This window comes from Heterodontus francisci, chromosome 15 (genome assembly GCF_036365525.1).
Source record: "Heterodontus francisci isolate sHetFra1 chromosome 15, sHetFra1.hap1, whole genome shotgun sequence".
In the NCBI taxonomy this organism is placed as follows: Eukaryota; Metazoa; Chordata; class Chondrichthyes; order Heterodontiformes; family Heterodontidae; genus Heterodontus; species Heterodontus francisci.
In genome coordinates, this window is record NC_090385.1 from 89,731,358 (window position 1) to 89,756,927 (window position 25,570).

Genomic DNA, 25,570 nt, shown 5'->3' on the forward strand with positions numbered 1-25,570 from the left:
AACTCACACCAAACATTCAGATACTCCAACTCATCCTCACACACATTCCAATGATGTCTCACCCTGCCTGCACATACCTCCAGCTATTCAGCTATGGCGGGCACATCACCAAACACAGTGCAACATAATCACTGACATTCTGCCTTCTCTCTTGCAGGACAAGGTTGCCCACAATAGAAGGGAGCAATGCTGAACTGGCAGAGGACGGGTATCATGGAGGAGATGGTGATGTGCATCACGGGCCGACTGCGATAGAGTCTGTAGCAGCCAGCGTCACTGAGAATATTTAGGATGATGGTATATCCCTGTCTTATAACCTTTCTCAATTCCTGACTCACCCTCATCCTACTATCTGACATGATGTGCAAGCTGCAGATGGTGAGACAATGGACCCGTTGCCCCAGGAGGAGACAAACTGGAGGATGGGGAATCAATGATGTCTGTTGCTGCACCATTTGTACATGAGGTGGGATTGATGGGCCGAATGGGGTTTTCCATCCTTTTCATATTCAATTCATATGCATGGACGCTTGCGCAAAGGCACAATGCTGGAATCACAGAGCTTTGTGCAGTTGAAGTATTTCTGGTTAAATTATAGAATTGCAGAAATAAAATAAGTATGCATATTTTGAACATCAGTGTTACACTAACCAACGCTTCAGCATTCAGAACAGATTGTCAATTCTTGAAGGTAGGAGTGAATATTTTATCACTGTATTCTTTGAGTTGTCATTATTTATGTGCATGCCTATCTATCTGGCTGTGATACATTAGTTACCCTCATCGAGCAACAGAAATTAATGTAATTCTCTGCAGGGTTATGCCAAATCATTCCTCCAATCCCATCTAAACCCAACCATTGAATCTTAGGGTACATGGCTCTGTCATCAGACCCACACTATACAGGACCATACAGCTCAGTAACATTATCTGTCCTTGATACAACTGTCTCATAAGGACAGAGCACCCCAGAGGGTTTGCACACTGTCCTTTCATCTCTGAGACCAATGGGATGAAATATCACTTCTTGTGATGGATGCAAGGTGAAATGAATATGATTTTTTTCAACCCAGTCACCAGTGCTTGCTGCCCCACAGTAAGAAGATGGCTATGATAGGCAATAAGTTGTCAATTTCATGTATTAGAACCACAAGGGTAGCAGGTAATGTGTATGTCAGTGTGTATGTGTGTCAGTGTGTTTGTATGTGTGAGTGTGTGCGTACATGTGTGTTTGTCCATGGCTGTTTAGTTTCTGGTCAACCCCCAAGATGTTGATAGTGGGGGATTCAGCGATGATAATGCCGTTGAATGTCAACGGGAGCTGGATGGATTCTTTCTTGTTGGAGATGGTCACTGCCTGGCTTTTGTGTGGTGTGAATGTTACTTGCCACTTATCAGCCCAAGTCTGAATGTTGTCCAGATTTTGATATATATGGACACAGACTGCTTCAGTATCTGAGGAGTTGTGAATGGTACTGAACATCGTGCAACCATCGGCGAACATCACACTTCTGACCTTACAAAGGAGGGAATGTCATTGATGAAGCAGCTGAAGATATTTGGGCCTAGGGGCTGAGATGATTGGCCTCCAACAATCATAACCACCTTCCTTTGTGCTAGGTACGACTCCAGCCAGTGCAGAGTTTCCCCAGATTCCCGTTGACTTCAATTTGGATAGGGCTCCTTGATGCCACACTCAGTCAAATGCTGCCTTGATATCCAGGGCAGTCACTCTCACCTCACCTCTTTGAGTTCAGCTCTTTCGTCCGTGTTTGGAACAAGGCTGTTATGAGATCAGGAGCCAAGTGGCCCTGGCCGAACCCAAACTGAGAATCAGTGAGCAGGTTGTTGCTGTTTAAGTTGTGCTTGATACTACTGTCGACGACACCCTCCATCAGTTTGCTAATGATCAAGAGTAGATTGATGGGGCAGTAATTGGTCGGATTGTATATATCCTGCTTTTTGTGGACAGAACATACCAGGGCAATTTTTCATATTGACGGGTAGATGCCAGTGTTGTCGCTGTACTGGAACAGCTTGGCTAGAGGCGCGGATAGTTCTGCAACACAAGTCTTCAGTACTGCAGCTGGGATGTTGTCAGGCGCCATAGACTTTGCAGTATCCAGTGCCTTCAGCCATTTCTTGCTATCAAGTGGAATGAATTGGATTGGCTGAAGACTGGTATCTGTGATGTTGGGGACCTCAGGAGAAGGGCAAGATTGACCATCTACTCAGCAATTCTGGCTGAAGATGGTTGCAAATACTTCTGTCTTTTCTTTTGCACTGATATGCAGGGCTCCCCCATCATTGAGGATGGGGATATTTATGAAGCCTACTCCTCGGGTTCGTTGTTTAATTGTCCACCACCATTCACGACTGGATGTAGCAGGACTGTATTGGTGGCTGGGATATACTGAAACTATTGTACTTGCTGCTGACTCTGAACTCTAGATTTATTGACTGACATTATAATCAATTCAAAATAAAAATTGAAAGATTGGCTAAATTCCCAGAGAAACTGTGTAAATGTCCACAAATTGTTGTTTACAACATTTCTCTAGCTTTCTGATGATTGACTGCTGAGTCAGCCAGTACTGGATGAACAGAAATTTCCTACAATCAAATATTGGGAAGACCAAAGCCACTGTCTTTGGTCCCCGCTACAAAATATGTTCCATAGCCACTGAATCCATCCCCTCCCTGGCAGCTGTCTGAGGCTAAACAAAGACATTCACAACCTTGGTATCATATTTGACTCCGAGATGAGCTTCTGACAACGTATCTGCACCATCAGTAAGATCACCTACATCCACCCCTTAAAATGTACGATTTCCCTCCACACTACCTCAGCTCATCTGCTGCTGAAACCCTCATCCATGCTTTTGTTATGTCTAGACTTGACAATTCCAATGCAATCCTGGCCAGCCTCTCACATTCTACCCTCCATAAACATGGTTGTCTTCCAAAATTCTGCTGTCTGTGGATTAACTCACATCAAGCTCCGTTCTCCATCACTCCTGTTTCCCGCTGAGTTACACTGGGTCCCATTGAAGCAATGCCTCAATTTTAAAATTCTAGATCTGCATTCTCTGCTAGCCCCATAACCCTCTGAGACATCTGCGGTCCTCTAACTCTGGCCTCTTCAGCATCTCTAATTTTAATTGTTCCACTATTGGTGCCCGTGCCTTCAGCTGCTGAGTCCCAAAGCTCTGGAATTCCATTCCTGAACCTTTCTGTCTCTCACCATCTCATTCGTCCTTCAAGAAGCTCCATAAAACCTATTCTTTGATCAGGTTTTTGGTCATCTGCCCTAATATCTCCTTTTGTGACTTGCTGTCAATTTTTTCTCCATAACCTTCTCTGAAGCACGTTGGAGCGTTTTGTTATGTTAAAGGCGCTATATAAATACAAGTTGTTGTTGAAGGTACGGTGAGAGATTGGGAGAACTTCACAGAAATTCTCGGGGGAAAAAATCGGATAGCCCCAGAAATTGGGCCTGGGGATAGTGATGCGCAACTAACCTGTGCCCATTCAAAGTATTGCAGGCAGCATGCAAACTTCAAGTTGTATGCTAACTCTGCTTTCAGAAAAACATACAAACATAAAAAGTAGGAGCGGGAGTAGGGCATACAGCCCCTTGAACTTGCTCCACTATTCAATAAGATCATGGCTAATCTGATCTTGGCCTTAACAACACTTTCTTGCCTAGAACCATAGAACCATAGATAAATTACAGCACAGAAGGAGTCTATTCAGCCCATCGTGTCCATACTGGCCAATCTAATCCCACCTGCAGCACCTGATCCATAGCCTTGCAGGTTACAGCACTTCAGGTGCAGGCCCAGTTACCTTTTAAATGAGTTGAGGGTTTCTGCCTCCACCACTGATCCTGGCAGTGAATTCCAGATATCCACCACCCTCTGGGTGAAAACGTTTTTCCTCACATCCCCTTTAATCCTTCTACCAATCGCCTTAAATCTGTGCCCCCTGGTAATTGACTACTCCGCTAGGGGAAACAGGTCCTTCCTGTCTACTCTATTTAGGCCCCTCATAATTTTTTACACCTCAATTAAGTCACCCCACAGCCTCCTCTGTTCTCAGGAAAACAACCCTAGCCTATTCAATCTTTCCTCATAGCTGCAACTTTCGAGCCCTGGCAACATTCCTGTAAACCTCCTCTGTACTCTCTCCAGAGCAATTATGTCCTTCCTGGAATGCAGTGACCAGAAATGTACGCAATACTCCATCTGTGGCCTGACCAGCATTTTACACAGTTCCAGCATTACATCCCTGCTTTTGTATTCTATACCTCGTCCAATAAAGGAAAGCATTCCATATGCCTTCTTCAGCACTCTATCTACTTGTGCTGCCACATTCAAGGACCTCTGGACATACACTCCAAGGTCTCTCAATTTTTCTACCCCTCTCAATATCCTCCCATTTATTGTGTATTCCTTCGCTTTATTTTCCCTCCCCAAATGCAATATCTCACACTTCTCTGGATTGAATTCCATTTGCCATTTTTTGCCACTTTCCTGTTCCCCTTAACCCTTGCCTCCACTATAGTTTAAGGATCTGACTATCGCATCTGACTATGTTCAATGACTCATCCACCAATGCTCTTTGGGGTAGAGCAGGGCTGTGCAACCTTTTCGGGTGGAGGGCAGTATTACGATTTCTGCTCGGCCCGGGGAGCCAGTAAGCAAATTTTGAAAGAAAAAGACATTAAAAATTTATCTTACAGATAAAAACAACAACAAATTTGCATTTTTGCGAAGAAGTTTTAAATGAGAAGACTAATTTATTTACTTACTTTCTCATCGCTATATTGAAAACTGATCTAGTGATGTACCTGGCATTGTTTTTACTTGCATAAGTTGTCAATCTCTGCCCGCACACTTAATGTAGCGATGCAGAGTATTCTGGATAGATGTCCATCTGTCAGGAATGATCTTGCTCTCTCTCTGTCTCTGTCTGTCTCTCTCCCTGTGTTCCCCATCTCTGTGTCATCCTCGCTCTGTTTTCCCCCTATCTTCCCTCTCTCCGTCTCCCCCTCTCTCTCAGTGCCCCCCACCCCTCTCTCTGTTCCATCCCTCTCTCTGTTTTCCTTCTCTCCCCGTTCCCCCTTCTCTGTTTTGCCCCCTCTCTCTCAGTGTTCCCCTCTCTTTTTTGGTTTCCCCGCTCTCTCTCTGTTCCCCCCTCTCTGTTTTCCCCTCTCTCCCTTTTTCCCCTCCCTCTCTGTTCTCCCCCTCTCTGTTTTCCCCTCTCTCCCTGTTTCCCCTCTCCCTCTGTTCCCCACCCCCACCTCTCCGGCCCCCCCTCTCTCTGTTCCACTCTCTCTCTTTTTCCCCCCTCACTCTGTCCCCCCTCTCTCTCTCGGTTCCCCTCTCTCTCTCTCTGTTCCCCCATGTCTCTGTTTTCTCCCCTCTCTCTCTCCGCTCCCCCCTCTCTCTTTGTTTCCTCCACCCCCCTTCCTCTCTCTCCCTCTCTTTGACAGTTTCAGGGAGCAGGAGCACTCAGCACAGCAGTTTTGTAGTTGGTCAGTTTGTTTAAAAACATCGCGCTGAGTTTCACAGCTGACAGCTGCTGGAGCAGGAACGTGCTTCCCAACATCAGACAGATTTGTGGTTTTCCGGTGGGCTTTTCAAAAAAGTCAGAAAGCACTGAATCTGTCAAAGTTGTCAAATCTCAATGCAATCAAGCAGTGTCAACATAGATTTATGAAAGGGAAATCGTGTTTGACTAATTTATTTGAGTTCTTTGAGGAAGTAACAAGCAACATGGATAAAGGGGAATCTGTGGATATGGTATACTTGGATTTTCAGAAGGCATTTGACAAGGTACCACATTAAAGGTTACTAAATAAAATAAGAGCCCATGTTGTATGGGGTAACATATTAGCATGGATAAGGGATTGGATGGCTAACAGGAAACAGAAAGTAGGCATAAATGGGTAATTTTCAGGTTGGCAAGCTGTAACTAGTGGAGTACCATAGAGATCAATGGTGCGGCCTCAGCTTTTTACAATCTATATCAATGACTTGGTTGTATGGTTGCTAAATTTGCTGATGCCACAAAACGCAGGATGGTAGGTTGTGATGAGGACATGAGAAGTCTGCAAAGACAGGTTAAGTGAATGGGAAAAGATTTGGCAGATAGAGTATAATGCAGGAAATTGTGAACTTGTCCATTTTGGCCGGACAAATAGAAAAGCAACATATTATTTAAATTGAGAGAGATTGCAGAACTTTGAGATGCAGAGGGATCTGGGTGTCCTAATGCACAAAACACAAAAAGTTAGTATGCAGGTAGAGCAAGTGATTCAGAAGGCAATTGCAATGTTGTTATTTATTGCAAGGGGAATAGAATATTAAAGTAGAGATGTTTTGCTACAGTTGTACAGGGCATTGATGAGATCACATCTAGAGTATTGTGTACAACTTTGGTCTCCTCATTTAAGAAAAGATAAAATTGCATAGGAAGCAGTTCAGAGAAGATTCACTGGACTGATTCCAGGGCTGAGAGGGATATTTTATGAGAAGAGGTTGGGCAGGTTTGGTCTGTATTCATTGAAGTTTAGAAAGATGAGAGGTGATCTTATTGAAACATATACGATCCTGAGGGGACTTGACAGGGTGGATGTTAAAGGATGTTGAGGGAGAGACTAAAATTAGGGGCACAGTTTAAAAATAAGAGGTGTCCGATTTCAGACATCGTGAGTCTGTGGAACTCTCTTCCCCAGAGAGCAGTGGAGGCAGGGTAATTGAATATTTTTAAGGCAGTCGTAGACAATTTTTGACAAACAAGGGAGTCAAAGGGTATCGGGGGGAGGCAGGAAGGTGGAGTTGCGTCCACAAACAGATCAGCCATGTTCTTATAGATTGACGGAGCAGGTTCGAGGGGCCAAATAGCCTACTCCTACTCTTAGTTTGTATGTTCCTATGTAACCAGAGCCAGGTCTGTTTCTGGGTCCCGAACCCTACTCCAGGGGAGACACAGATACTCATTGGGATTTTGACTGGGGTGCTTCTTAATTGGCATGGAGACAGGTTCCCTGTTCAATGAATGGTAGCGGGCTGGAGGGCCAATCAGAGGGTGCGTGGTTAGTAACAGAGAGGGCACTTCAACATGAAGGTTCCCTCTCAGCCACTTTTTTAAAAATTAGAGAAAGCAGCCAGGCCACCACTGTAGTGGTGGTGGGGGTTCAGGGGACAGGGATGGAATCACTCTACAGGGGGGCCTTTGGCTGCACGCCCACCCAGGCAGGCAGGGAGTGCCTGGAGTGCTGGGACCCCAGCCTGCCACTGGGTGCCTGCCTCCAGGCAGTTGATACACTCCTGGTCACATTGGAAAACTGGAGGCCGACAGAGAAATCCCAATTGGCCTCCTTAACTTATCTTTAACAAGGCTCTTAATGAGCCTAATTGGCTGCCTGTTTCATGGGAGGTAGGCAGCCCTGAACTGTACCCACCTCAGCCTAAGTGGCCAATGCCAGGAATGGGGTCGGGAAAATGGCACGCTGGCTGGTTCCGATAGTTTCAGGACCAGTCCGCTTCTGCTCCCGACCTCGGTGGGGCCTGAACATCCTGCATCTGTGTCCCCCTCGCAACTTGCTTCCCCACCTATCTTTGTACTGCAGCAAATTTGTCTAAAATACACTTGGGACTTTTATTCATGTCATTAATATAGATTGTAAATAATTGAGATCCCAGCGCTGATCCCTGTGCAACTCCAGTATTACAGTTTGCAAACCTGGAAATGAGCTATCTATCCTGACTCTCTGTTTTCTCTTTGCCAATTCTCGATCCATGCTAATATATTACCCAAACACCATGAGGTCTTATCTTGTGCCATAACCTTTTATGTGACACCTTATCAAATACCTTTTGGAAATCTAAATACACTACATCTGCTGGTTCCACTTTATCCACTTTGTTCAGTGCATCCTAAAAGAGATCTAATAAATTTATTCAATATATTTTCCATTTCATAAAACCATGTTATCTCTGCTTGATTGTATTATGATTTTTTAAATGTCCTGTTTCTACTTCCTTAATAATGGATTCCAGCATTTTTCTAATGACAGATGTTAGGCAAACTCGCTTATAGTTTTCCACTCCACTGGAAGGTTCCAAACTCTAAGGAATTTTGGAAGATTACAACCATTACATCCACTTCTTGTAAGACCCGAGGATGCCGGCCATCAGGTCCAGTGGACTTGTCAGCGTTAAGTCCATAGGTTTCCCCAGTAGTATTTATCTACCGACAATGATTGTTCAAAGTTCTTCCCTGCCTTTGCCCCCATTTTTCTACTATTATTGGGATTTTTTTTTTTACGATGGAGACAGATACAAAATTTTTGTTCAAGGTCTCTGTTATTTCCTGGCTTTCCATCATTAATTCCCAAGGCTAATTCTCTAAAGGGCCAACATTTATTTTAGCTACTATTTTCCTTTTTATATACATGTAGAAGGTTTTACCGTCTGTTTTTAATATATATTTTTTGCTCGTTTATTCTCATAACCTATTTTTCCCTTTTTTAGTCAGCCTTTGCTGTTTCTAAAATTTTCACAAACTTCTAACCTATCACGAATCTTCATCGCAACATTTTCTGCCCTTTCTTTTGATACCATCCTTGACTTCCTTTGTAAACCATGGATTGTTCATCCTTCTCATGGAGTCTTTCTTTCTCAATTGAATATATCTTTATTGAGGATCATGAAATATCTCCTCAAATGTCAGCCACTGCTTATCTATCATCTTACCTTCTAATCTATTTTACCAGTCCACTTTAGGCAACTCTGTCTTTACACATTCGTAATTGCTTTTATATAAGTTTAAGACACTAGTTTCAGGCCAAAGCATTTCACCCTAAAAATTGAATGCACAATTCTAACATGTGGGGCGGCGCAGTGGTTAGCACTGCAGCCTCACAGCTCGAGCGACCCAGGTTCAGTTCTGGGTACTGCCTGTGCAGAGTTTGCTAGTTCTCCTTGTGACTCCATGGGTTTCTGCTGGCTGCTCTGGTTTCCTCCCACAGCCGAAGACTTGCAGGTTAATAGATAAATTGGCCATGGTAAATTGCCCCTAGTGTAGGTAGGTGGTAGGAGAATTGTGGGGATGTGGTAGAGAATATGGGATTAATGTAAGATTAGTATAAATGGCTGGTTGTTGGTCAGCACAGACTCAGTGGGCCAAAGGGCCTGTTTCAGTGCTGTATCTCTCTCTCTCTATTTTAAGATCACTCTTCCCCAGATGATCATTTACAATGTGATCATCAAGGAAAGAAGCAATTCCAAATGAGGATTTTTAATTCATCAGTTGTAAGCCTGCATTTTTTTTTATAAAAAAGGAGCTGGGATTTTACAGTTAACTTTTAAAAAGCTGGCAGCCAAGATGGCCACCACAATTTGCATTGAAATACTTCATATTCCAGGACATAAAATTGGAGACACATGCCAAACAAGATTGCATCCAGGACAATGCATCATTAATTTGGAAACAGCTAATAGCTTCATTTCTAATGGAAAAATATTCAAAGCCATCTTGGAACATTCACAGTGGAGTCATACCTCCAGGGAGTGAACTTTGAAACAATGAGACTCGAGAGAGTTTGAAAATACCTAGGCTCAAATTGAAATAAATTGCAAATGCGGACATTGGACAATCATGTGACCACCTCCCCATCTGTGGAAAAACTAGCAGTTTTTTGCAAAAGGACAAATTTCTGAGACTTGGAAGCAGACATGTTTTGAGTGCTAACCAGACAAGACCCGAGTGGGGGTGGTCTCTCTCTCTCTCTCCAGATAACATTGAAAGTTTGAAACATGTCTGTGATGGTGGAACATCCAAGTCTACCATTGCTACAGACAGAGATCCCAGGGAGGAAAACCACCAACAACTCTTTCTCCAAGAAAACCCTGAACTAGGTGGGCCAGCCACAAAGTGCACTTCTACCAGTCAGAGACTTCAAGATCACAACTTCATCCAGAAGACACCGAAATTACCAAACCCCACAGACTGTAAATTATTTTTATTTGTTCTGGACTCTCATCCAAACCAAACTAATTCTTATCACTCTATACTCTATTTGTGTGTGTGATTCTCATGAGTATGTGTGAGTGAAAGTGCAGTGTAGTTTTATTATTTTATCTAGATTGGGTTTAGATTTTTTTTAAGTACAATAAACTCACCGCTTTCTTATTTAAACTCAAGAAAACCTCACCGATTGGTTCTTTTATGAACATCGAGCATATGAATTAGGAGCAGAAATAGTCCATTCAGCCCCTTGAGCCTGCTCTGTCATTCAATAAGATCATGGCTGATCTGCTTGTGTCTTGAATTCCACACTCCCATCTACCCCTGATAACCTTCGATTCATTGCCTAACAAGAATCGATCTACCTCTGCCTTAAAAATATTTAATGACCCCATCATTACAACAAAGATAAAAGGTAAAACACTCACCCTGTTTTGATCAAATAAGAAGAAAGACAAGAGGGGAGCCTTGTGACCCCCTCATCATGTGATCGTAACAGAAATTTGGTGGCTCGAGTCCGTGATCATTACCCAAAGACCAACATGAAATTGGACGTGGGAAACCAATTTCATCCCTATTAAAACTTAAAAACTTCAATATACGTTTTCTAGTGGTTTTCACTGCTAGTGTACGAACATATCCACATTCGATGCCAGTACCTTTCTACAGCTAAGTAATGTAACTTGGGACAGGTTAAAAGCCATATCTATTGCAGAGTTGAATGTAGCTGGGCAGTTTTGGGATTACTATCCATCCAAAAGCGAGGAAATCCGAAATCCTAAAATATGTGGCCAACCATTTTTCACTTGAACCGGAAGACTCAGAAACAGGTTTGCAGTCAGAAACAGACATTGTAATGTTAGCTAAGATATAACTAGAACAGAGGAGAATAGAATTAGAATACCCAAGAGATAAACAGCAGAGAGTCAGGAAAGGGAAAAAGAAAGAGCTTTCCAGACGGAGAAGGAGGAGAGGAAGTTAAGGCAGCTTGAATTAACTGGGGGAAGACCCAATACACCCTAGTGAAGGCACAGTTAGTGAAGGAGCTGCCCCTAGATCAGAACCAAGTGTTGAGCTCTTAAAGTTTTCTCAGTTGATACCAAAGTTCAATGTGGGGGACGTGGAAACATTTATCATCTCTTTTGAAAAGCTTGCAAAATAGCTGAAGTGGTTGGTAGACAGCTGGACTCTGTTATTGCAAAGAAAACAAGCAAGAAAAACCCAGGAGGTATACTCACTGTTGCCAGATGAGAGTTCATCAGACTATGATATAACTAAAAATGCTACCTTGGGCACATATAAGCTAGTACCAGAGTCATACTGCCGAAAATTCCGAACTGTCCGAAAGCAGACTGAACAAACTTACCTTGCGTTTGAAAGAGTTAAGCAGTTTGCTTTTGACCATTGGATATGGGCACTGAAGATACAGTCCACATATGAAAACCTCAGAGAGGTAATCCTTCTTGAGGAGTTCAAAAACTCGTTCCCGCTTTCCATTAAACCCACATGGAGGAACAAAAGTTTCCAGGAGACAAGCTCACCACAATCCTCACTGATGAATTTACGCTTGTCTGCAAGCCCTTACCCTAAGAGAAACCCTTCCCTAGTCACCCCCAAAAGCCCGAAAGGGATAAAAGGTGGGAGGATGATAGGAACCTGAACAGCTATGGGTGAGAAGGGAAAGCTGGACACACAGGCGACTCTTTTCAGGCCAAAAAGGAAGGTGCTGAGAGCAGGAGTGAAGCCCAAAAACCTTTGTGTTTCCATTGCAACAAGACAGGTCTCCTTCAACTTGACTGCTGGAAGTTACGGGAAAAACCTCTAAGATTAATCAGGGCACACCAGACCAGTGCAGGAAAAGGGGCCTTGATGGAAAGCACAGCAGACTGTCACTTTAACTGTGGCAGTAAGACCCAGTAAACCCACCGCTGCTAGTGGAGGAAAACTTCACAAAGTCCCTGAAAGTTACCAGGATTTTGTGTCCCAAGGAAAAGTGACCCCATACCTCTCGAGTGAGGCAAGCAAGCTCATAGTCACACTCAGGGATACAGGGACCACTCAATCCCTTCTGCTGGGAAAAGGCATGGTATTTCCCCCAGAGAGTACATTGAATGCTAGAGTGTTAATGAATGGTATTGGAGGGTGGTATATGCCCATATATTTATATCGGGTGCACCTGGAGTGCAACCTTGTTTCAGGGCTGGTAACCATGGGGATTGTCCCTAATTTACCTGTGGACAGGGTCGACCTGCTCCTGGGTAATGATCTGGCGTGGGCAAAGGTGGTAACTTCCCCAATGGTTTTAGAGAGACTGAAAGGAGTCAGGGAGACAGAGCAGTTGCAGGAGAAGGTCCCCGGCAGTTTTATGACTGTGTGTTGACCCGGTCCATGGCCAAACAAGCTCCATCAGAAGAGACTGAACTGGCACTGCAGATAGTTAAAACTACTGTCCGGTTATCTGACACATTCTTTGGGAAGTTGGAGGACCCAAGGGATGAGTTACACACATATTCCTTGTCCAAGGCTCAGCAAGCTGACTCAGTATTAAAAAAGATAGCACAGACTGCCCAAGTTGAAGCAGAGAGAGTTCCAGAATGCTACTATTTAAAGAATGAGGTGCAGATGAGGAAGTGGAGACCTCCTAACAGAACTGTGGAAGAATAGTGGACAGTGGTTCACCAGTTAGTGGTGCCACCAAGGTACCATAAGGAAATACTAAGAATTGCCTACAAACTTCCAATGGCTGGACATGTCTGTGGATGTAAAACACAAGCCCGTACAAGACAGCATTTTGACTGTCCAAAACTCTACAAAGACGTGCTGGAGTTCTGTAAAATGTGCCACACGTGCCAGGTTGGGAAGCCCAACCTGCAATAAGACCTGCACCCTTAATTCCCAAACCGGCTTTTGGGGAGCCCTTCAGGAGAGTGCTGGTGGATTGTGTGAGATCCCTGCCAAAACCAAAAGAGGGCTACCAGTATCTTCTCACGATTATGGATGTGGCTACCCGATTTCCAGAAGCCATTCCCCTAAGAAATATCCCTGCCAAGGTAGTGGTGGAGGGGCTAACCCAATTCTTCACCAGATATGGGCTGCCTGCTGAGATCCAGTCAGATCAGGGCACAAATTTCATGTCTGGGATCGTTCAAAAAGTGATAAAAGCGTACGAACATATGAACGCACGAATCAGGCCCCTTGAGCCTGCTCTGCCATTCAATAAGATCATGGCTGATCTGATTCTAACCTCGACTCCACACTCCCACCTACTCCTGGTAAACTTTTACCCTCTTGCTTTGCTAGAACCTATCTACCTCTGCCTTAAAAATATCTAAAGACTCTGCATCCATTGCCTTTTGGGAGAGAGTTCCAAAGACTCACGACACTCAGAGAGAAAGAAATTCTCCTCAATTCAGTCTTAAATGGGCAACCCCTTATTTTTAAACAGTGACCCCTAATTATAGATTTTCCCACAAGGGGAAACATCCTTTCCACATCCACCCTGTCAAGACCCCGCAAGATCTAATATGTTTTAATCAAGTTGCCTTTTACTCTCCTAAACTCCAGCAGATACAAGCCTAGCCTGTCCAACCTTTCTTCATAAAACAACCCACCCAATCTAGATATTAGTCTAGTAAACCTTCTCTGAACTGCTTCCAATGCATTTACATAATTCTTTAAATAAGGAGACCAACACTGTACACAGTACTCCAGATGTAGTCTCAGCAATGCCCTGTGTAACTGAAGCACAACCTCCCTACATTTGTATTCAATTCCCCTCACAATAAACAATAACATTCTATTAGCTTTCCTAATTACGTGCTGTACCTGCAGACTAACCTTTTGCGATTTATGCACTCGGACACTCAGATCCCTCTGCATCTCGGAGCTCTACAATCTCCCATCATTCAGATAATATGCTTCTTTTTATTCTTCCTGCCAAAATGGACAAGTTCACATTTTCCCACATTATACTCCATTTGCCAGATCTTTGACCACTCACTCAACTTATCTATATCCCTTTATAGCCTCCTTATATCCTCTTCACAACTTACTTTCCTATCTATCTTTGTGTTATCAGCAAATTTAGCAACCATACCTTCGGTTCCTTCATCTAAATAATTTATATGAATTATAAAAGGTTGAGGCCCGAGCACTGATCCCTGTAGCACACTACTCGTTACATCTTGCCAACCAGAAAAATGACCCATTTATGCCTATTCTCTGTTTCTTATTAGCTAGCCAATCTTCTATCCATCCTGAAATGTTATCCCCTACACCATGAGCTTTTATTTTATGCAATATCCTTTGATGTGGCATCTTACCAAATGCCTTCTGGAAATCTAGTGCATCCAGCAGTTCCCCTTTATCCATAGCACACGTTACTTTCTCAAAGCACTCCAATAAATTGGTTAAACACGATTTCCCTTTCACAAAACCATGTTGACTCTGTCTGATTACCTTGAATTTTTCTAAATGCCCTGCTACAACATCTTTAATAATAGTTTCTAACATTTTCTCTAAGACAGATGTTAAGCTAACTGGCCTGTAGTTTCCTGCTTTCTGTCTCCCTCCCTTTTTGAACAAAGGAGTTACATTTGATATTTTACAATCTAAGTGAACCTTTCCAGAATCTAGGGAGTTTTGGAAAATTAAAACCAATGCATCAACTATCTCACTTCTTTTCGAACCCTAGGATGAAGTCCATCAGGACCCAGGGACTTGTCAGCCCGCAGCTACAACAATTTGCTCAGTACCACTTCCCCGGTGATTATAATTTTCTTGAGTTCCTCCCTCCCTTCCACTTCTGGATTTACAGCTACTTCTGGGATATTACTTGTATCCTCAATAGTGAAGACTGATGCAAAATGCATGTTCAATTCATTTTCCATCTCCTTATTTTCCCATATTAATTCCCCAGATTCACTTTCTATAGGACCAACGTTCACTTTGTTCACTCTTTTATTTTTTAAATATCTATAGAAACTCTTCCTATCTGTTTTTATATTTCTAGCTAACTTTCTGTCATACATTTTCTCTCCTTATCAATTTTTTAGTCATTCTTTGGTTTTGTTCTTATATTCTATCCAATTTTTTGACCTGCCACCCATCTTTGCATAATATATGCTTTTTCTTTAAGTTTAATACTATCTTTAACTTTTTTAGTTCACCATGGATGGTGGGTCCTCCCCTTGGAATTCTTCCTTTTCATTGGAATGTATCTATTCTGTGTATTCTGAAATATCCCCTTAAATGTCTGCCAATGCATCTCTATTGATCTATCCCTTAACCTAATTTGCCAGTTCACCGTAGCCAGCTTTCATGTCTTCATAATTGCCCTTATTTAAGTTTAAAATACTAATTTTAGACCCACTCTTCCTTTTGCGCTATCAGTTCATCTGTTCTGTTTTGAATGCTATGTGGATTCAGATACAGAGCCTTTAGTTTTGTCCTTTTATTATTTTTGTAACATCTAGCTTGACTGCTGATTTGCTCTTAGATTTGTATTCTCTATCCCTTTCTGGCACAGTCTGTTTATCATTTCCCATATTAATACCTTTCTCTCTTGCCTTGTCTCTAATCTTTGATTTACTACATCTTCCCAAATTTGATCCCTTGCCCCACTAGTTAGGTTTAAACTCTCTCTACTTCCCTAGTTATGAGGCTCACTAGAACACCAGCCCCAGCACGGTTCAGGTGTAGACAGTCCCAATGGTACAGCTCCCCACTTTCCCCAGCACTGGTGCCAATGTCCCACAAACTGGAACCCACTTCAATTACACCAGTCTTTGAGCCATGCATTCATTTCTCGAATCTCATTTGCCCTGTGCCAATTTTCACATGGCTCAGGTAATAATCCAGGGATTGTTACCTTTGAGGTTCTGCTTATTAATTTGGTGTCTAGCTCTTTGTACTGACTATGCAGAACCTCGTTCCTTGTCCTGTCTATGTCATTGGTACCTATCTGAACCATGATGACTGGATCCGCCCCCTCCCACTGTAAGTTCCTCCCTTGCCCTGAGCAGATGTCCCAAACCCTGGAACCGGACAGGCAACACAGCCTTCTGGACTCTCGCTCTTTGTTGCAGAGAACAGTGCCAATCCCCCTCACTATACCGTCCCCTAGTGCAACTACATTCCTTTTGCTCCCCCCAACCTGAATGGCTTCCTCTACTACGGTGCCATTGTCAGTTATCTCATCAGCCCTGCAGACCCCACTCTCATCCAAACAAGCTGGAAGAACTTCAAACCTGTTGGTCAATTGCAAAGGCTGAGGCTCCTACACTCTTGCCCTCTGGGTCCCCATACCTGCAGCAGCTGCAGCCACACCCTCCTGTCCCTGACCACTGACCAAATCAGAAGACCCTATCTTAAGGGGAGTGACCACCTCCTGGTACTAAGTGTCCAGGTAACTGTCCCCCTGCCTGATGTGTCACAGTGCCTGCAGCTTGGCCTCCAGCTCAACAACTCTGAGCCGAAGCTCCTCGAGCCATGACCACTTACTACAGATGTGTTTGTCCTGGGTCACACTGGCATCTAGGAGCCCCCACATGCTACATCCATGACACATCACCTGTCCTATCATCCTTATTGTTTTAATTAACCACTTAATTATTTGATTCAATTATTTATTTTCCTTTTTTATATATTTTATTAACCTTACCACCAGTCCCTATAATATTTTAAAATGTAGGAATGAAATAAATCTTAACAACTCACCAGATACTCACCAAACAGCTAGCTTCTTCCCCTGTAGTCGAGTAAGAACCAAAACTTACAGGGTGAAAAAGTTAGGAAAAACAAAGGAGCACCTCCTTCCCCAACTCCCTCAACTCACCAAACACCGAACTACCAGCAAACTGTTCAAGTCGCATTCAGTGCAAAGTTGCACTGAGATGCCTGTATTTATATGTTCTGAAACTACAGAGATTAGCTGAGCCCCAGGTACACAAAATACATTCAAGCTGGTTTCCTTAATTAACTAACTACAGCTGCTCCCCAGTGGATAGCTTGTATACCCCTGTTGAGGCCCTGGATGAAATTTCGAATTTAAACAGTAACTTTCAGTAAAATGTGAAATACAAACAAAATTAGATTTTTAGAAAGAGATTACGATTCCCTCAACCCGCCAAACACCCAGTACTCTATTCAAGTCGCACTCAAATCATGGATAATCTGGACATAACCCTACTCAAGTCCTCAGTCTACCACCCACAGTCACAAGGGGCTTTGGAGCAGTATCACCAGACCCTAAAGATAATGATCAGGGCATACTGCTATGAGTATCCCCATGACTGGGTCAAAGGGCTGGGATTTTTCCTGGTTGCCACCTGGGATTCATCCAATGAGTCCACTGACTTTAGTCCCTTTGAATTAGTTTATGGGCATGAGGTAAGAGGTCCACTTAAACTAATTAAGGAGGTTTTTGGGACCCAGGGATGAACCTTCCATGTTACACTACATTTCCATGTGCCAGGAACAACTCATGAGAGCCTGTGCAGTGGCTCAAGAACACCTAAAATCCTCCCAGACAGTTATGGAAAGGCAGACAGATAAACATGCGAAGTCCAGGACATTTTGGCTTGGAGGTCATGTGCAAGCACTACTCCCAATTCAGGGTGAACCCCTGAATGCCCAGTTCAGTGGGCCATATCGAATAGCAAAAATGGTTAGCCAGGTAAATTATTTAATTGACACCCCAAACCGAAGGAAAAAGCAAAGGTTACGCCACATTAACATGTTAAACCAGTATCACAGCTGGGAAGGGGACAACCATCCAGGTCTGTCAAGCAGTTAGGACAGAGGAGGGAAAAAGGACAGTGAGGACGAGTTAGAGGAGGGCTGGGAGAATTACCAAATGTAACCCCCTACTGTCATGTTAGCCATCGCTAATATGTTAGAAACATTAGACACCACACTCTCCTATTTAAATGCATAGCAAAGCAGAGCCCTAACAAGGCTGCTCACAACATTTACAGAAATCTCCAGGGACAAGGAAAGTTCCCAAAAGGACAGGCGAAAAGTGAGGGAGATGCTTCACCTAGTTGAAGTGCCGCAAGGGAGTGCAGTGAAAGCGTGACAGACACCTGCAAGCAGTAATGTCCCAGAGGACATAGGGCAGATTAGAAAAAAACCCTCTCCAAAGTAAAGGGAAAAGGGAAGGAAGAATGTCCTACATCCGAATATACAACCATACGAAGTAGGAGCTGGAGTAGGCCACTTCGCCCCTTGAGCTTGGTCCACCATTCAATAAGATCATGGCTGATCTGATTGTAACCTCAACTCCACATTCCCGTCTACCCCCATAAACTTTCACCCTCTTGCTTATCAAGACTCTGCTTCCACCGCCTTTTGAGGAAGGGAGTTCCAAAGTCTCATGACCCTCTGAGAGAAAAAAATTCTCCTCATCTCTGTCTTAAATGGGCGACCCCTTATTTTTAAACAATGACCCCTCGTTCTAGATTCTCCCACAAGAGGAAACATCCTTTCCACATCCAAAGTAAACAGCACTTGTGAAAATCACCAGAGAACAAAAAGCGAAGTGCGTGTGGATCTACCCACTGAGGAATCCAATGATCAGGTCCCAAATCCAAGGATAATCAAACCCAACAATTTAGATTCAGAACTCAGCAAGGGCAAAGACACAGAGGAAATCTAAAACACCTCACAGGGGCTAAAACACAATTTATCATCCACTATCACTATAGAGATAAGAATTATCAATGTGCCAAAACATGAATGGTTAAAACCAAGTGTTGTGGAAACAGCATATTTCCCCATGGCCTTGAAATGAAATATATCTTTCATCACATTTCATTCCACATCATGGGGAGGAGTCAAAAAAAAACATTCTATAACAAATGAGGATTTTTAATGAATTGGTTGGAAACCTACATTAAACTGCATCCTACAGTTAAATTTTAAAAAATGGCAGCCAAGATGATCACCACAATTTGCATTGAACTACCTCACATTGCAGGACATTGAATTGGAGTTGTATGTCTAATGAGATTGCATCCAGGACAATGCCTCATAAATTTGGAAACAGCTAACAGCTTCACTTCTAATGGCAAAATATTCAAAGCCATCTTGGAATATTAACAGTGGAGTCATACCTCCAGGGGGTGAACATTGAAACAATGAGACCCGAGAGAGATTGAAAATACCTGGACTCGAATCTAATTGAATTGCAACTGAGGGCAGTGGATGATCATGTGACCACCACCCCATTTATGGAAAAACTAGCAGTCTTTTGCAAAAAGAAAATCTCCTGAAACTTGGAAGCAGTCAAGCATCAAGTGCTAACCAGACAAGACCCCAGTGGGAGCTATGTGATTGTCTCTCTCTCTCTTTCCAGATAACATCGCAAGTTTGAAACATGTCTGCAATGGTGGAACATCCAAGTCTACCATTGCTATGGACAGAAACCCCAGGGAAGAAAACCAACTACAACTCTTTCTCCAAGAAAACCCTAAACTAGGTGGGCCAGCCACAAAGTGCACATCTACCAGCCAGAGACTTCAAGATCATAACTTCAGCTAGAAGAAAATGAAATTACCAGATCCTACAGACTGTATATTATTTTTATTTGTTCTGGACTCTCATCCAAACCAAACTATTTCTTACCAATCTGCACTCTCTTTGTGTGTGTGATTCTCATGTGTGTGTCTGCGTGAAAGTGTAGTGTAGTTTTATTATTGTATCTAGATCAGGTTTAGATTTTTTTAAGTACAATAAACTCACCTCTTTCTTGTTTAAACTGAAGTAAAGCAGTCCAATTGGTTCTTTTAGGATCACAGCAATGGTAAAAGTTAAAACACTCAATGAAGTGGTATGCACATCCATTGTTTTAAAAGGAATAAACCCTGTTGCAGTCAAACAAGGAGGACAAGAGGGGAGCCTTGTGACCCCTCCTCACCTGATCATAACAGATCGTTAATTAATCAGTCTCATTACACATTACCATTACATCCTTTATTAACAGAGCTATCCCGCCTCCTTTTTTCTTTCTGCCCATCCTTTGAAATGTCAAATACCTCTGAAGATTTATTCCCCAGCCTTGATCACCTTGTAACCATATCTCTGTTATGGATATCAGATTATACCCATTTCTTTCTATTTATGCTATCAATTCATCTATCATGTTACAAATGCTGATTGCATTCAAACAATAAGCCTTTAACTTTGTCTTTTTACCATTTTTCTCTACTCGGACCCGATTTGCTGTTGCACTTTTATGTTTTTAAGCTCTGTCCCTTCCTGTCACGCTCTGGTTATCATGACCCATATTACTACCCTGCACTTTAGCCTTGTCCTTTCTCATAAACCTTCTAAATTTCTCCTCATCTGGACACACCACACCCTCTCCCGCAATAATTCCAGTGCACATTCATCACTTGTACGCTAATCAGAGAATCATAGAATGGTTACAGCACAGAAGCAGACCATTTAGCCCATTGTGTCTGTGCCAGCTCCCTGCAAGAGCAACTCACCTAGACCCTAGACCTTCCCTCCATCATAAGTTCAGAAGTGGGGATGTTCGCTGATGACGGTACAATGTTCAGCACCATTCCAATCCCCTTACCAAGATGGCATTCGGGCTTTGGCCACACCGGAAATGAATGGAAACAGCATGGATGAAATTTGATTCCAAAGTGACACTTGTAACATTGAAACTACTGTCACTACAGAGGTCAATTTTGCTCCCTCTGTTCCTTAATCTTTAATAGATATCAAAGTATTTTGTTACCTGGCACCAGGTGGAGCCCTCAGACTGGGAAACCCTCACAATGGCGACAATGGGGATCCACATAATACAGAAGATTATCATACACCAGCCAAGTGCTATTGCCCAGACAGGGTATTCAACAGGTCCAAATGTTGGTGGGGCAAATGTTGCTAGGGACCAGATTAAGATTACCTGAGTGAAATGAAATCACAAAACAAGATCAGGTACAGAATGAGAGACTATCTGCAGCTTGATTACTTTCAATTTGAATAACTAAAATATGTAACATCTCCTTACTGCCAGCAAACATGGAGAAATGAAAAACCAACACACTCTCCACCACAGCCAGAAAAGCCAATTCCTTTCCCCAATCATCATCTCAATGTCCTTGATGAATCTGTTTACCCCTGTGAACAACAAGAAAGCAAAGAGACACAATCACTTGGTTTTGTTCTGTCTTCATGGTAGACGGTTTGTGCTAGAAGTTCATCTCATACAGGGTGTTACTAATAAACAGGTTAAATCAGGGAAGGGAACATTCTGGATTTCAAACAGGGTGATTAAACTGTTCCTGTCACCAACCTGATTGCCTGTGAAATTAAAATGTTTGTACAAATCCTGAAGAACTCACTCTAGGAAAGGCTCATGTTTCAGGTCTGCTCTGAGATGGACAGGTCCCTGTTTTCAAAATGGGGAGGATGGACGATCAAAGTGAGTCTTTTGTCAGGAGTTGAAGAATAGCAAGTGGATCCCAGAAGAAACATCATGAACACACTAAAGCAGAGTCTGACCGGTTGTTCCAACCACTTTGATCATTGGGAAAAACTGGTAACTGAGTCGAGTGCTACAACTCAGGATTAAGCTGTTTGAACAATATCCCCATTAGCCATTAGCAGAACAATGGCTGCAGCGAAATTGACCCCATTAACAAGCAGCTGTAACCCAGCAAGAACAAGGGATGCAGAAGCCACTACCTGCCTTACATTGACTTTTGGAACCAAATGGGGAAAGATCTTTGACAACTAAGGAGAGAACTTGAATTCTCTTCATCCTCAGATATGAAGAACTATCTACACCACATCACCCAATTCATTTATCTTGGTTTTACTAAAGAGACATGAAGATCTACACAAATAGTTTTTATTGAATTATTTTGTTTCAGTGTTTTTCCTGTTGTCCTCACCATAAATCCAGCTTAGACCAATGAGTTCCAGCAGAGCTATTGTAATGAGAATCCATCCAGTACAGAAATAATCCACTAAATGTAACCAGTAAATTCCAGCCTAAAATTAAATGGAAAATTAGAAAATGTTGCATGAAAGAACCATAAAACTCAAACATTTAAAAATAAGAAATTAAAGGGCTATGCAAAATTTACACTTTTAATTCACTACAAAACACCCAATTCTAATTTGTCTGTTCAATTTTTCCTCATTCCTTTAAGTTCTGGATTCAACTGTGTAGCTGTTCTCTGCACCCCTTCAGTGGCTCAATATCCTTTTTGAAATAAGGAGAACAAAATTGCTTGCAATACTCCAGATGTGCTCTCAAAAGAGTCAAATACCTCTTTGGATGTATACGTTATGTTCTTTGTTATGCATCTCAACATCCTGTCTCATGTTTTAACAGCCAGGGAACGTGGTGCTAGCAGTATTAATGACACGGCCATGAAAACCCCCAAGAACTCACTCCCTTCACAATACCTCAACTCTGCTCAATCTCACAGCATTATATTTCCCTTTATTTAAATTGAATCTGCCATTTCTGGCCTAATTGTGTTCATTTACCATGGTTATGTGGGTAAGTGCTACTGTTAGTATAGAGACCACAATATAATTGTGGATGATGAAGGTCTTTCAGTCCATCTTTATTCTGCCATTGAGAATTTGCCAACATCCCGACATTGCAACATCTGCTTATTTCTTCAATGATTCCAAGGTTTTAGTCTCCTCGATGAGAAATTAGTTCCACACATAGATCACTTTTTGTGTGTTGAGGAATTTCCTGATATCAGCTGTAAAATTACCTTTCCCAGTTTGAAGCCATGCTCCCTAGTTCCATAGTTTAAATATTCATAATATCTTTAGCAAACTTATATTTCTTTATAAGTTCACCTCTCGGATGCTCGAACTCCAGGCTGAAAAGCCCAATTTCTCCAGTCTTTCCTCATAACTCAGAGCCCTGATACTGGGGATCAGCCTTGTGGGTCTTCTCATCATGGGCTCCAATGTTTGAATGTCTGTCCCTCTTACTTGGAAGAACTGGATGCAGTAGTCAAGGTGGGGTCTAACCAGAGCACTGTAAAACTTGATGATCACCTCCTCTGATTTATATTCTACATTTGTGGTGGTGTAGTTGAACATCCTTTTTGACTTTGTTACTTTTGATTTGCATTGGTTGGACATGTTTAGTGTAGAGACGGCTATGATTTCTAAGTCTTGTTCCATTTCTTTTTCAGCTGTTTCAACATCATTCATGAAGTATGTGCTTCATCCACTTTCAACTCCAGTGTTTGTTGCCTCCATCACAATGACTGCCAGTGCTTCACAGATCTCCCCAGCCTCTCTCGGTGCTCTGGTATAAACACCATTCAGCACTGCGGATCCATATGCTTTAGGCCTATTTAGACTGCCTTTGACTTTCTTGTGGTTTTTGAAGAAGTCATTGATTTTTCTTGGGATATCTTTGTCTGGAGAAGGTTTGTTGCTCATGTTTTCTCTTGTGAACACTTGAAAACAATCATCATTCAGAATATTTACTACTTTTTCTTGATCCTCAGATCCAAGCTGTTTGTGTCCTTTGTGGTTTCTACATCTTCTCTTTTGCGTTCCTGCTGCTGTGGTACTGAAGGAATTACTTTTTTAAATCAAGTTTAGCCTTTTACCAAGTCGCTCTATGCATCTCATCATTTTTAATGCACTCTTGCATTTTCTTGCATTCATTGCAGTAAGTCCTGCCTCTAATCGTCCTGTAGGATTTGTACAAGTCATTTTTCTTCTCTGTTTGACTTTTAGTATATTTTTAATTTAGGCTCATGCTTATTTAATGTGCTGCTACCTCTGGTGTCCCCCAAGGATTTATCCTTGGCCATAGTTAATCTGTTAATTGTGTATCAGTTGTTTAATTATATGCAGATGGAGGTGTTAGTTGGGGTCTTACTTGAGCACTTATAAGCAGACACTTACTGAGACTGGAATAGGTTTTTGAGTGAGGAGCTTCATTTTGTAATCCTTTTATTCTGCATAATCAATGTGAAACTGAGTAAAGATAGGCTCCAGCATCATCCTTCCACAACAACCTTTCTGTAATTTAACAGCCATCCCTGATTTCTCATCTCCATGCTGCCACTTGACGACATCATCTGCAAGCACAGTGCTGGTTTGACTCTCTCGACTCCTCCATTGTTGCTAAATTATTAAACTGCTTATCCGATATCCAGTACTGAATGAGCAGAAACATCCAACTAAATGTAAGGAAGACTAAAGTCATTGTCTTCGTCCACGTTCCAAACTTCATTCCATAGCAACTGACTCCATCCTTCTCCCTGGCAACTGTCTGAGACTAAACTGGACTGTTCACAACCTTGGTGTCATATTTAACCTTGAGACGAGCTTCCAACCACATAACTGCGCCATCGCTAAGACCGCCTATTTTCACCTCCATAATATGGCCCCTGTCTCAGCTCATCTGCTGCTGACCCCTCATTCGTGCCTTCATTATCTCTAACCTTCACTGTTCCAACCCACTCCTGGTTCCCACATTCCACATCCTGTAGACTCGCGGTCATCCTAATCTCTGCTACCTGCATGTGAACTCACATCAAGTCCCGTTCAACATCACATCTGTAATTGTTTACCTACATTGGCTCCTCGTCAAGTAATATCTTGATTATATATTTCCCATCTTTGTTTTCAGATTCCTCCATGGCCTCAGCCCTCCCTATTTCTGCAATCTTCTCCAGTCCCACAACCCTCCGAGAGATCGGCACTCATCTCGTTCTGGCCTCCTAGAACACCCTGATTTTAATTGTTCCACCATTGGTGGCTGTGCCTTCAGTTGCCTAGGACCTAAATGCTGGAATTCCCTCCCCAAACCTCTCTGCCCCTCTGCCTCTCTTTTCTCCTTTAAGACATTTCCTGAAGCTTGCCTTTTTGACCAAGCTTGGTGTCACATTATTGTTTTAAAATGTCTCTATGAAGCACCTTGGGACATTTTATTACATTTAAGGTGCTATATAAATATAAGTTTTTGTTATTTGATTTAATCTGAGCATGCTGTTTTTGTGAATATATTTATACTGAATGCTCTGCATTATACTTTCAAAGATGTTTCACTCGTGTCGTACTGAAGGGTTGTTGTACAACCTCCTTCAATTTACTTGTTTCACCTATGCCTTCATTTCATCAAATTTAAAATTCTTGTAACTAACACCTGATCTTAGATATTTTTGATTTCCCTACCATGTTATAGTTTATCTTTCTGAGATTGCATTCCATAAGAGTGACACAATTTCTATGCCTTGTACCCTTCCTATCTCCGCACAGAGCTGTATCCCCTTCACATGCTGACCTGCTGATACATAAGAACATAGGAAATAGGAGCAAGAATAGGGCATGTGGGCCCCCAAGCCTGCTCTGCCATTCAATAAGATCATGGCTGATCTGACCATGGCCTCAACTCCACTTTACTGCCTGCCCTCACTTATCCTTTAACTCCCTTGTAAATCAAAACTCCGTTCAGCTCAGCCCTGAATATATTCAATGGCCCAGCCTCCACTGCGCTCTGCGGTAGAGAATTCCAAAGATA

At 42.5% G+C, this 25,570-nt stretch overlaps 1 protein-coding gene across 3 annotated transcripts in view; it reads right to left on the reverse strand.

The window, feature by feature from the left end:
- Nucleotides 1-25,570, reverse strand: part of LOC137377781 (sodium- and chloride-dependent neutral and basic amino acid transporter B(0+)-like) — a 392,958-nt gene that overhangs the window by 17,288 nt on the left and 350,100 nt on the right. For all 3 annotated transcript variants that reach the window (XM_068047832.1, XM_068047830.1, XM_068047831.1), the window contains 3 exons: nucleotides 21,948-22,047; nucleotides 21,062-21,171; nucleotides 20,786-20,956 (listed from right to left, as the gene is read on the reverse strand). In XM_068047832.1, coding sequence (XP_067903933.1) covers nucleotides 20,786-20,956; nucleotides 21,062-21,171; nucleotides 21,948-22,047 — 381 coding nt within the window. The remainder of the gene's footprint in view (nucleotides 1-20,785; nucleotides 20,957-21,061; nucleotides 21,172-21,947; nucleotides 22,048-25,570) is intronic.